The sequence below is a fragment of the Giraffa tippelskirchi genome, chromosome 3 (assembly GCF_054371585.1).
Source record: "Giraffa tippelskirchi isolate mGirTip1 chromosome 3, T2T-mGirTip1v1.2.pri, whole genome shotgun sequence".
Taxonomy (NCBI): Eukaryota; Metazoa; Chordata; class Mammalia; order Artiodactyla; family Giraffidae; genus Giraffa; species Giraffa tippelskirchi.
The window spans coordinates 9,898,610-9,910,388 of NC_137277.1; the positions used below are offsets into that span (position 1 = coordinate 9,898,610).

At 59.9% G+C, this 11,779-nt stretch overlaps 1 protein-coding gene across 2 annotated transcripts; it reads left to right on the forward strand.

The window, feature by feature from the left end:
• Window positions 1-249: 249 nt before the first annotated feature.
• Window positions 250-8,915, forward strand: ENGASE (endo-beta-N-acetylglucosaminidase). Of its 2 annotated transcripts, none has more exons than XM_081575720.1 (14): window positions 250-386; window positions 1,043-1,110; window positions 1,253-1,454; window positions 2,882-3,030; window positions 3,607-3,764; window positions 4,294-4,442; window positions 4,776-4,941; window positions 5,862-5,965; window positions 6,290-6,398; window positions 6,580-6,770; window positions 7,105-7,253; window positions 7,697-7,805; window positions 8,145-8,259; window positions 8,467-8,915. In XM_081575720.1, exons 1-14 carry the CDS (start codon window positions 265-267, stop codon window positions 8,884-8,886), a joined length of 2,211 nt encoding a protein of 736 aa, XP_081431846.1. In that variant the 5' UTR covers window positions 250-264; the 3' UTR covers window positions 8,887-8,915. The 2 variants fall into 2 exon arrangements, with proteins under 2 accessions (XP_081431846.1, XP_081431847.1); XM_081575721.1 differs by having other exon boundaries at window positions 7,700-7,805.
• Window positions 8,916-11,779: the final 2,864 nt, after the last annotated feature.

Sequence of the window (11,779 nt, forward strand, 5' to 3'; positions counted from 1 at the left end):
TTCCGGAGCCCTGGGCTAAGACCCCGCCCATTCCCACGCCACCGCATCAGCCCCGCCCCCAGGCCCCGCCCCAGGCCTTCCTCCGCTACAAAGGCCCGGCGGCAGGTGCCCCAGCCCACAGAGCGAGCAGAGTGTCCAGCCTGAGCCTAGTAGGGGCGGGGCAATCGCGCAGAGAAGTCCCCATTGGCCGGCGGGCGGGGGCGGGGGCGGGTCTCTCCCTGCGATTGGCCGGTAGCCGGTGTGTGGTGCGGGCGGGGCAACGTCATGGAGGCGGCAGGGACAGGGACTCGGGCGGCTGCGCGGCGGCAGGAGCGGCGGCTGCGGACGCCGGCGACCCTGGAGAAGCAGCGGGCTCGGCGGCCGGGAGGGCGGCTGACCCGGAGGAGGTGGGTAAGATGTCGGCGGGAGAATTCTGCGGCTCGATCCGGCGGGCGGGCAGTGGGCCGGAGTCGTTGGGCGCCTGGCCCTGGCCCCGGGAGGCCCTGGGTGCAGGACAGCGATCTCCGGCCTCCACGCTCACTGTTCGCGGCGGGTTCTGCCCATCGTCCCGCCCGCCCCGCACAGCAGCAGGCACGGACAGAGTCTCGGAGCCTGGGTGCGACCCCAGCAGCGGGCGCGTCTGGGAATCCTGGCGCCCTGACTAGAAACTCCGACATCCTCATCTGAGAAATGGGTTGACCATGCCTCCCTCCCCTGGCCTTGGATCTGCAGAGAGATTTTAATTGCTCAGTGCAGACCAGTGGGTGTAATTAGGATTATTAGTGTCCGTGCTGGAGAGGACAGGGAGGGTGCCTGGCGCGGGACATCTGAACTGGTCTTTGAGGAGGTGGAGGACTTCAGTAGGTGGAGACTGGAGAAGGGTTTTCTAGTGTGAGGGAACAGAATGGGCAAAGGCACGTTTCCATAGTCTGCATTAAAAAATGTAAACCAGAGGACGTCTTCCCCTGCACGTCTACATGGGGTCAGGTCCCTTTGCTTCTACAGGTTCTTTTTCTTTACACTTTTATTTAAAAAAAAAAAATTCAACTTCTTCTTTGCTTAGAATTGAAGAGGATCAAGAAGAAGCAGTCTTTCGACAAGTGGTCAGTTTTACCCCAGACCCTTTGCCAGGTGAGAAGGACCGAGGCTCTGAACACTGTGTCCGTGTTCACTCTGGGGCTTCTGGGCAGGGTTGCCCCTTCCCCATCTCAAGTTCTCTATTATGAATTCCATAATTTCCACTGATTCCTCGCTGTTTCTCTCCTCTGATCAGTTAGATATTATGACAAGGACACCACCAGACCCATCAGCTTTTACTTGTCTTCGCTGGAGGAACTCTTGGCGTGGACACCCGACGTGGAGGATGGCTTTAATGTGGCCTTGGGGCCCCCTGAGTGTCGGCAGCCTCCTCTGAGCAGCCGGAGGCCCCGAACTTTGATGTGCCATGACATGATGGGCGGGTACCTGGATGACAAGTGAGGACACTGCGAGTGCATGGCTTGGCGTGATGGGATGGAGGGGAGGGGCTGTGCCTGGTGGTGGAAGGAGCACTGGATGTGGAGTCAGGAGTCAGCCAGCCTACCCTGCCACCAACTGGGAGAGGAACTCAGGCTTCAGCCTTTCATCTGTAAGAAGAGGGGGCTGGCTTAGGGGATAGCTTATGCCTCCTTCAGCGCTGAAACTGTCTGATTCTGTGGACTGCCTGCACCTGAAGTCGGGGAGGCTGGAGAAAGCACTGTTGCAGGGACCTTCTTCAGACCACCTGGCCCGGAAACTTGGTTCTTCTGCTGATTTGGTTTCCTTCACTCTCCTCAGTTCCATTCCATCTTGGCCTGCTGGTTCTGGAATCATTCCTCTCCCTCCCCTACCCCACCCCAGCCGGGGGCATTTCTTCCCAAGATCCTACAGGGTCAGCTTAGAGATCTTGTTTAGTCACTAGGTTGTGTCTGACTCTTTGCGACCCCATGAACTACAGCCCCTTAGGCTCCTCTGTCCATGGGATTTCCCAGGCAAAAATACTGGAATGGGTTGCCATCCTCCTCCAGGGGGTCTTTCTGACCTAGGGATCGAACCCAGGTCTCCTGGATTGGCAGGTGGATTCTTTATCACTGAGTCACCGGGGAAACCATTAGAGATCTTTAAATATCCATAAAACAAGCTTGGATGTCATAATGGATGGGAAGCCTTGAGTTGGAGCTGGCCATCAAGGTACAGAAGCGGGTGATGAAGCCACTGGTGCAGCTCATGTGGTTGTCAACCCCAACTGTACCTGAAAGCCAGCTGTGTTCTAGTGAACTGCTGATGTTGGAATAGAGCAGGGCCCTAGGCACTTGGAGGTCTGTGTGAGCCCCTCTAGGTCTCTTTCCTTGTGTTCTGTCTGTCTGATCATTGAGGCTAAACACACTCAGTCTTTTGGATCTGATAGCAAGTGCCTGCTGGGCCTGGTGAAAACGCTTCCCTTAAGACTAACCCTCTCAGGACTTCCCGGGTGGTCTGGTGGTTAAGAATCCACCTTCCAATGCAGAGGGTGCGGGTTTGACCCCTGGTCGGGGAACTAAGATCCCACATGATGTGGGGCAGCCAAGCCCACATGTCACAACTATGGAGCCCATGTGCTCTGGAGCCCACACCATAACTAGAAAGCCCAAGGAGGCTGCTACAACTAACACCCAACGCAGCAAAAAAACAAAACAAAAAAAACTAACCCTCTTGACATCTGGGCTGTGACCTGGTGCTACTTCTCAGCCCAGTCACTGGGCAGGGCCTGGCTCACAACAACCTTTAGTGCCAGCTAGATGGAACTAAAGAGAATCTTCACTCGTGTTGCCCTCTATTTTCACCTTGGGGTCGCCATGTCCTTGTCTATTTCTGGGTCCTGATTTTGTTCTCTTTCTTCACCCAGGTTTATTCAAGGCTCAGCCACACAGACTCCCTATTCCTTTTACCACTGGCAGTACATCGACATCTTTGTGTACTTCAGCCATCACACAGTCACCATCCCCCCAGTAGGCTGGACCAATGCTGCCCACAAGCATGGCGTCTCCATGCTGGGTAAGAGCCAAGGGCCCGCCTCCAACCCAACCAGACTCGTTGGCATACCTGCCTGGGGCCCCAGTGATAAAAGGGCTTGGGCTTGGGGTGCTGTTGGGTGGGTAGACCTCCTTACCTGCCTTGATGAGTTAGGACAGGTGAAGGCAAACTTGTTCTGGAAAGGAAATATTCTCAGCTTTCCAGGCCACTGAGTCATGTACTGGGGCTGCTGGAGAGATAACAGCTCCCACAGACAATAGACAAACACAATCGGCTTGACTGTGATCCCGTAAAACCGTTTTTGCAAGGAGAGTTGGGGGCAGGATGTAGGATGTAGGTGGTCCACCCCTGGGGGAGAGCAGTCCTTCTCAACCTTTTCCCTGTATCTGAATCATTTATTGTCTAACACTGATTTCAGGGCCTTGCCCCCAGGGTATCCGATTCATCTGATATCTGGGGACACTGGGAATTTGGAATTCTAATAATTTTTTTGCAGGTGACAGTGATGCTGTTGTTGCAGGAACCACACCCAGGGAACTGCTGGGTCGAAGGGGAAATGATCCCCTGGCCTGACCTTGTTTCTCTCCTGCCCCACAGGGACTTTCATCACTGAGTGGAAAGATGGGGAGCGGCTCTGCGAGGCCTTCCTGGCTGGGGACGAGCGTTCGTACCGGGCGGTGGCCGATCAGCTGGTCCTGATCGCCCAGTTTTTCCGATTTGACGGCTGGCTGATCAACATTGAGAACTCTCTGAGTGTGAGCACGCCAGCCCCTGTGCCCCACGGGGACCCTCTGCTGTGCTCCTCAGCCTCACCAGGCCGGGTCCCTGCTACCGCAGCGCTTCCTGCATCCCAGCTAGAGCGGGCTCCAACCTCCAGCCCCTCTGCCTCTTCACAGGGAGACGGACATTCTCCAGCGTGATGTCCAGGAACCTTGCCTGGCTGAGCTTTGCTTCTCTGGCTCCTTTAAGGCGGCCCTGTCTTCCTCCTCTGTCTCTGCTTTGCTTGGGCTGCATGTGCGACTTCCTTTTCATGGCGCCTTCCCTTTTCCTTGGGTTTTATCTTCCTTGATTGCGGAGTCCATGTCTTTCCTGCTTCAGAAAGAAAGGAAAGTTGGACCTCTAGCTGGACTCTCTGCTCGGCAGCTGTGGGGCCGAGGGTCTTCTGGCACCGGGACCTGTTTGCCCCTTGGGGTTAAGTGTCCTCCTGTCTGTCCGGGGCCAGGCGCTCCTCACGACAGGCCTCTCTGGGCCTCACGGAGGGTCTGTCTCCACCCCTCTTTCCAGCTGGCTGCCGTGGGGAACGTGCCCCACTTCCTCCGGTACCTGACCTCTCAGCTGCATCAGCAGGTCCCCGGGGGCCTGGTGCTCTGGTACGACAGCGTGGTGAGCAGCGGGCAGCTCAAATGGCAGGACGAGCTCAATGAACAGAACAGGTGAGCCTGCAGGAGGGCGGCCCGGGCCCCTGGGCAGGGCCGGGAGCGCCCTCTGCCTTCCGGAGGTGTTGCCTACACAGCTGCCCTGGGGGAAGGCGAGGGAGACCGGCAGAGGTGTTTGGTACCCCGACCACCAGCAGACAGAATTAACACCTTGTCAGCCTGGCTGTGCCCAGGGTTATGGGCCACAGTTTGTGGGCTGGATGCAGGCTCTTCGGAAGCAGGCTCTGCTCGGTCCCGGAGGCAGGCAGCGTGCAGTCCGTGGGCCCAGCGGACGCAGGTGCTTGAGGGGACAAGGCCTGGGCTTCATGGCCCACCTCTGCGGCCCCCCAGGGTCTTCTTCGATTCCTGCGATGGCTTCTTCACCAACTATAACTGGCGGGAGGAACATCTGGAGCGGATGCTGGGGCAGGCCGGGGAGCGCCTTGCCGACGTGTACGTGGGTGTGGACGTGTTCGCCCGTGGGAATGTCGTCGGGGGCCGGTTCGACACGGACAAGGTGGGTGGTGGCCTTTGAGGCCGGGGATGTGGTGGCCGGGGCCTGGGTGCCTCGTGTTCCTGTGGACCCCTCATTCCCACCCGCGCCTCACGGGAAAGAGAGGCAGCAATGATCCTCCCCCAGGTGGGGACACTGAGGCCCCGAGAACAAGCTGTGCCCTAAAATCCTAACTTTCAGCCCATTTCTACAGATGGTACGGTTTTTCCGTAGATGCAAATGGACAAAGCACCTGTTCCGACCGCGCGTCTCATCGATAGCTCTACTTCCTTCTGGACTCTGTGCTTTGAGGGGCACTGAGCTGGCATTTAGAGCATCATGTGGACTCGGGGGGCGGGGCGGGGTGGGGCCAGAAGCCAGGGAGCATATTTTGGTGTTTCCCCAGCTCAGGGCCAAGGACTGAGGTCACACACCCAGTTTTGGGAACTGCTGGTTTGATTAACTAGTGAGGTTTTTCTGGCAAGGGACTTCTGGTCGGCAGTGAGAAAAGAGGAAGAGGGGCCCGCGGGGGGCCACCGCACCTGGTGTGGGATAAATGGGGAATCAGCCCGTCCCCAGGCTGTCAATCCTGCCCTTCCCAGGTGCCGCGGGGACGTTCTCAACTCATTAATTAAGCTTTTAAGTGAATGAATTAATCCAATAACTGAAGATTCTCTCCGCCCCACTGTGAGTCTGATAATAGAACGCGAAGTGTGGTGAGAGAGAGAGACGTGTCTCCCGTGGGCGCCCCGCGTTCAGACCCCTGCCCCTCGGATTTTTCCCTCCGCGCCTCCCCGGCGCCTCGCGCCCTCTTCTGGGCAGCTGCGGAACTGCAGGGAGGAACCCTAAAAGCCCCGGCGGTTGCCCCTTCCCTAAGCCCCTCATCCTGTGCGTGGACTCTGGTTGTTGGCACGGGGGCATCTCCCTGACTCCTCTCTCCCCAGTCGCTGGAGCTGATTCGGAAGCACGGGTTCTCGGCGGCCCTGTTCGCGCCTGGCTGGGTGTACGAGTGTTTGGAGAAGGGAGATTTCTTCCAGAACCAGGACAAGTGAGTCCCGGGCGTCCCAGGACCTGAGTGCGACCAGTGGCAGGGAGGGTCTCAGGTGATTTCCCCAGCTTCTGGCCATGCTCGGCTAAGGATTGGGGGTTAAGACAAGGCAAGGGGCTCAGCTGCCCTGGCTGCTCCTAGGGGTCCTTGAGACCAGTTATGCAGGAAGGATGAAAGCTGACCCCAAGGAACCACTTCCCACAGACGCTCAGCAGGGGCCAAGGTCACCTGGGAAGGGGTGCAGGGAAGCCAAGGGTCATGAGAGTGAGTTCGGGGCATTGCAGTGCCCTCTGGGGACCTGAGTCTCCATCCATTTCTCTGTAGGTTCTGGAGTTTGCTGGAACGCTACTTGCCCACACACAGCATCTGCTCCTTGCCCTTTGTCACTTCCTTCTGCCTGGGCATGGGGACTCGAAGAGTCTGCTATGGCCAGGTGTGTGGGTCCTGCGCTGAGTGGCCAGGGGCCAGGGGCTTCCTGGACGTGGCTGCGTCTTGGCGAAGGGGCTGCCTTCTCTTGGGCCTTTGGGCCTCTCCTGGGACTGGTGGGAGGGGCGTTGGGTGTGACGGCTCCATCTGCCCCCAGCACCCCCCTCCACCTCTGCCTCACCCTTCAGGAGGAGGCCGTGGGGCCCTGGTACCACCCGAGCGCCCAGGAGATCCAGCCCCTGTTTGGAGAGCACAGGCTGGAAGGGGATGGGCGGGGCTGGGTGAAGACGCACTGCTGCCTGGAGGACGCCTGGAACGGGGGGAGCTCTCTGCTCATCCGGGGGCTGATTCCGCCCAAGGTTGGGACCCTGGCTGTGAGGTAGGTGAGTGAGGAGGGCCTGGACCTGGGGCCCGTCAGCTGCCCCCGCCATCCATGTCGGTTGCTAAAACCGGGCAGGTGGGCAGCAGAGGCCAGAAGGAGGATAAACTGGAATTTTGTTTTACTGTGTGAAAAACACGCGACATCCATTTTACCACTTTGAGTGTCCAGGAGAGTAGCATCAACTGCCTGCACGCTGTTGCATGCCTCTTCCACCCAGCGGCCCACCCCCTTCCCTGTCCTGGAGGGAGAAGTTGGCGGCCGGGACCCGGAGTAGTGCCTGCTTTCCAGCAGTCTCCCCGCGGCCTCTCATCACTGGACCTTCCTCCTTCAGGTTATTCTCCCTGCAGGTCCCAGTGCCACCCAAGATCTTCTTGTCCCTGGTGTACAAGCTAGAAGGGTCTTCGGCTGTGGGGGTGGCTTTGGAGCTCACCACAGGGGACGCAGGCAGCTGTCACGTGGGAGGCATCTCGGCGCTGAGTGGTGAGTGGACGTGGTTGGCGCCTCCCTTCCTTACAGGCTTCTCCCTTCTCAGGGGGTATCTCAGGGAGGAGAAGGCTAAGGGTGTGGAGGCAGCTGAGGTCCAGGTGCCACTCTGAGCCAGGCCTGGACAGGGGTTTGCCTCTCAGCCAGAACCTCTGGGCCGTGGCGGCCCTGCGGCGCGGGGTTGGATGTGTGTGCCCATGGTGGCTCTCCTGCCAGCAGTGCCCCGAGAGGGAGGATGTCCCCCGGCCAGTCCTGGGCATCCATCCCCAAGCTTTCCTCCTCTCCTCCCTGTTCTCCATCCCCCAAGGCCTCAGCCCATTGGGCTGAGCACTGGGGCCACCAGGGCATCTTGGGGGGCCCCCGACTCCCTGTTCAGTGACACCTCCCAGGGCAGTTTCCTTTGGACTCCCCTTGTTAAAGTCCCGTGTCTCTTCCCCCAGCAGAAACGAGCTCAAGGCGCAGTCCCCGACCCCTCCGGGTGCCCCCAATCAAGCTGGCCAAATGGGTGGGCCGCTGCGGCCAGCAGCTCAGCGGGGGCTGGGTCCAGCGGTGAGTCCCGCCCCCCTTTTCCTGTTGAGTCTCCAACAGAGGACAGCTACACCGTGGTGGGGATTAGAGAGTGAGGGGCCCTCCACCGAGAAACTGCAGAATTGGAAGGATGTAGGGGCATGGGCCAATCCTCCTGGATTTCAGGCAGCTTGATGATACAAGCCCAGGACGCTTGCTGGGAAGGGTCATGATCACGGTCATGGCTTAGGTCCGGGTTTCCCACTGATCACAGGGTCCACTTTGGGATAGACCTCCCTGTGGCTCCGGCTTCTGTGAGCAGCCAGTCTGCAGGTGCCGGGCTGAGGCCCCTTGTGACTGGTCTCTGTCTGTCTCTCTTAGCTGCTACGAAGTGAATCTGCAGGGCTGCCTCCTGCAGGACCTCTTCATTAATTTCTCCCGGCTTCCGGGCAGCCAGGAGGAGGAGAACTTCATCTGTCGCCTTGGAGAGCTCCAGGTGAGGCATCCCAGGGGCCTGGCTGGAGCTCGGCTGGGGCGTCTGTGCCCCTTGCAGATGAGGCCAGACACCCACCTGCTCTCTCCTCTGGCTCAGAGGGGAGCTGGGGCAGGGTGCTAGGGCTGGGACCGTGCAGGGCCAGGCGCCCCCTCCCCCCCAACCTGTCCTAGGCTCCCGGGCTGAGCTTAGCCTTGTCTCTTCTGCCAGGTGGTGGATGCCAACAGCCTGCTGACCCCGCTCCCCCAGGTGCAGGCTGTGACGGTTTCACACGTGCGCTGGCAGCCAGCCGCCTCTGACCGGGAGGGCAGTCCCGCCGGGCTCCGGCTCAGCTGTACTCTCCACTGGGCCTACCTCCTTCCCCGCGTCCGGTGCTTCCGGATCCACTGCTGCCGAGGATCAGGAGGTGGCTCTCCCGGCAGCGGGCCTTCGGAGCCGGGGAGGCCCAGGCTGCTGGGCCTGGCTTTTGTCAACCAGTATCGGATAGTGGACCTGGTAGTGGCAGCCGCGGAGCCTGGCCAGGATGGCCGTGTGGAGTTCCTGGTAGAGCCTGTCCCCAAAGAGGGGTTCCTGGTGCCTCGGGCCGAGTGGGGCAGGGCGGCCATGCTCTACTCCATGCCCCGCACATGAGCGGACATTAAAGCAGTCTCCTATTTCAAGGCTAAAGGCTTCTTCCGCGCCGGGGCCTCACACATGTGTTTGGGGAAGACCCGGGTCCCAAGGGCTGGGTGAGAAGACTGTGGGCGAGATGTCTGTGGCTCTTCATCGGGGCATTGCAATAGCAAAGCTGAGAAGTCGGTTTGCCGAGTTGATAATTCCCAGGGGTGAATGGAGCCCTCCCCTACTTTTGGTCTCATCTCTCTCAGTAGTATACTATACCAGGTACAATAATATACTATACTAGGTACAAGTGAAAAGATTGGGAACATTTAGCCTAGAAAGTTCCATAAAGGGTATTGCCTAATAGGCTGAGAGACACTTATGCTGCCAATGGTGACCTTTTGTTCCTGCAGTTGGAACAATTAGGAATGAGCTTCACTGTGGCGGGAAGACCTCCGAGCAGGGCCCTGAGATGCTTCCAAGGGTGGGAATGAGATAGAGGGGCCACGATGGGGGTGCAGAGCTGGGATGGGGAGGGGTGGTAGCACAGGAACAGCAGCCCTTGCAGGTGCTGGGAGGGGGTCCCCAGGGTACCTTCTACCCCAGCCGTGGGAGCCCCCGGCCAGGCTGTGCCAGGTCACACACCAGCCCCCGGCAGGGCAGGCACATGGGCCAGACCACCTGGTGACCTGGCTTCCCTGGTTTACTGTTCCCCGGAGCCAGAGCCACTTCTGGAACGTCCCCACTGGCCCTGGGTCCCGCTTTGTCTCTTCTGGGTTGTAGGTGGGAGCTAGTGAGCCCAGTGAGCTTGGGCAGCAGGTGGCCGGTCAGTGCCAGGCAAGTCCCTTTGGGCTGCACCCAACAGCCCCCAGCCCTGTGTGGGGGCTCTGGCTTGCCTCCTGCCTCCACACCCTCCTGCTCAGCCGGTTCCTTGAGCAGGTATTAGCCCGGAGCGTCACGGCGCAGGGACCGGGGCTCTTTCCACTGCAGCCCCTCCCTCCATCCTCTGCCCGAGCTGAGGCTGCCCAGCAGTTCTGCATAGGGACGAGGCGGGGGTCAGCGAGCCAGAGACAGCTCCTCCTGCCACACAGCTCCCCTGTTGACACCTGGGCTGCCACGGTGGCTTCGTAGGAGGGCTCTCGGCCCCGCAGCCTTGGGGAACCCTGCTCCCCTCCCCTCTCCAGGCCCAAGTGGGCTCTGCTGGGGCCCTCTGATGAAGGCCATCAGCCCCTCGTTCTTGGGGGTCTCTCACCTGCAGGCCCCATAGGCCAGCAATGGGGGTGTTACTTCCCCGTTCCTCTTGTCCTCCCCCTGCGCTACGAGATGTGGACGATGCCAAGGGCCGGGACACTCTGGGGTGACCTCCCAGCTAGAGGGTGGGCCTCCTATGCCAGCTCGGGGTCAGCAGACTTGATTTACGCTGCAGGGAAGGGAGAGGCCGCCAGGCGGCAGCGCAGCCACACTGCATCCATCCTGGCCTTCGGAACTAGGAGAGGACAGAGTGGCTCAGTAGTAAAGGATCCGCCTGCCAAGCAGGAGACACAGGGCACACGGGGTTGACCCCTGTGTCGGGAAGATCCCCTGGAGAAGGAAATGGCAACCACTCCAGTACTCTTGGCCTGAGAAATCCCACAGACAGGAGAACAGGGGGGCTACGGTCCACAGGGTCGCTGAAGAGTCAGACACTCAGACTTAGCCACTGAGCTGGCACGCACAGGACACAGGAGGCTCCTTCTCGGCGGACAACGGCCCCTGTCCCAACCTGCCCTGCTTCCCAGGTGCACACATGCCCCTTTCACAGCCCCACGCAGGAACTCAGGTTCCAGGTCTTTCCCAACTGGGAACGTTTTATTCTTCATGCCCCACACGTGTGGCCCAGCTCAGTCCCTGGGTGGGAAGAGGTTTGTTTGGGAGGGGGACGATGGCTCCTGCGGGCCAGTAAGACATCTCCAGTGTCTGACCCTGAACAGGCCTCCCAGCGCCCCTGGTTCTCCCAGGAGACTGTTGGGGTTGGGGAACCGCTCCCTTGCCTTTTCCTGGAAATGTTTTGAGCCTCCCCATTTTGAATTGGGGGTGAGGGCTCCCGCCTGCCCCTGCCACCCAGTCCCCGGGGATGGGGATCGGGGGGGACACAGCCAGGTGCCCAGAAGTGGGCAGCACAGCTGTGATGCGCTGCTGCTCTTATTCCAGGAGCACCCCACCCTTCCTTTTTTAAGTGCTGGTTTTCCGAATATTTTATGCAGAGAAGGAGGGAAAATTTATAGTGGCAATTATTTTCTCACAGTCTAGTGAGCAAGCAATTAGAGGTAAGGGGGTTTAGCAGAGCGTGGCGTGTGGAGGGATCGCACAGCCCTGGCTCCCCTAGAGCACGGTCCCCAGTCCCACCGACGTACAGGCTCGTATGCAGGAAAATTAATATGTCGGCATTTAAGCCCGTGCCCCTCTGCTGTGTGTAATCGCCCTGAAATAAATTATCCGGAGCTGTGAAAAATGAAGAGCGCGGGTCCTGGCGAGACGTGGAGGGGGCAACGTGGTTGGGTTTGGAGTCCGCTCCCCATCGCAGCCCCCAGCCCATGGCTTTCAGGCTGTTGGCTTGAATTCTGCTGCTTCTCCTCCCAGCTCTCCCTCCTCTCCCGGGGGGTGGGTGGTGGAGGGTGCCGGTCACCCTCCTCCACCCCATCTCACCAGGGCTGGGGGCTCACACCCGGGGTGGCGCAGGGGGCGCTTACCTTCAAGCAGCTCTGTTCCTCGGGACCACGGCTGGCCCCGAGCGCGGTAGCCTCAACCACCCAGCTGGCCCTCTCTCATCCAGATGCCTGCCCCACCAGGGCAGTGGGGGGGTGCTGGGGGCTGCCTGCGGTCAGGCCCCATCAGGGACCATGTGGGGCAGCAACCGCTGAGCGGTGGGCAGTTGGGGTGGTGG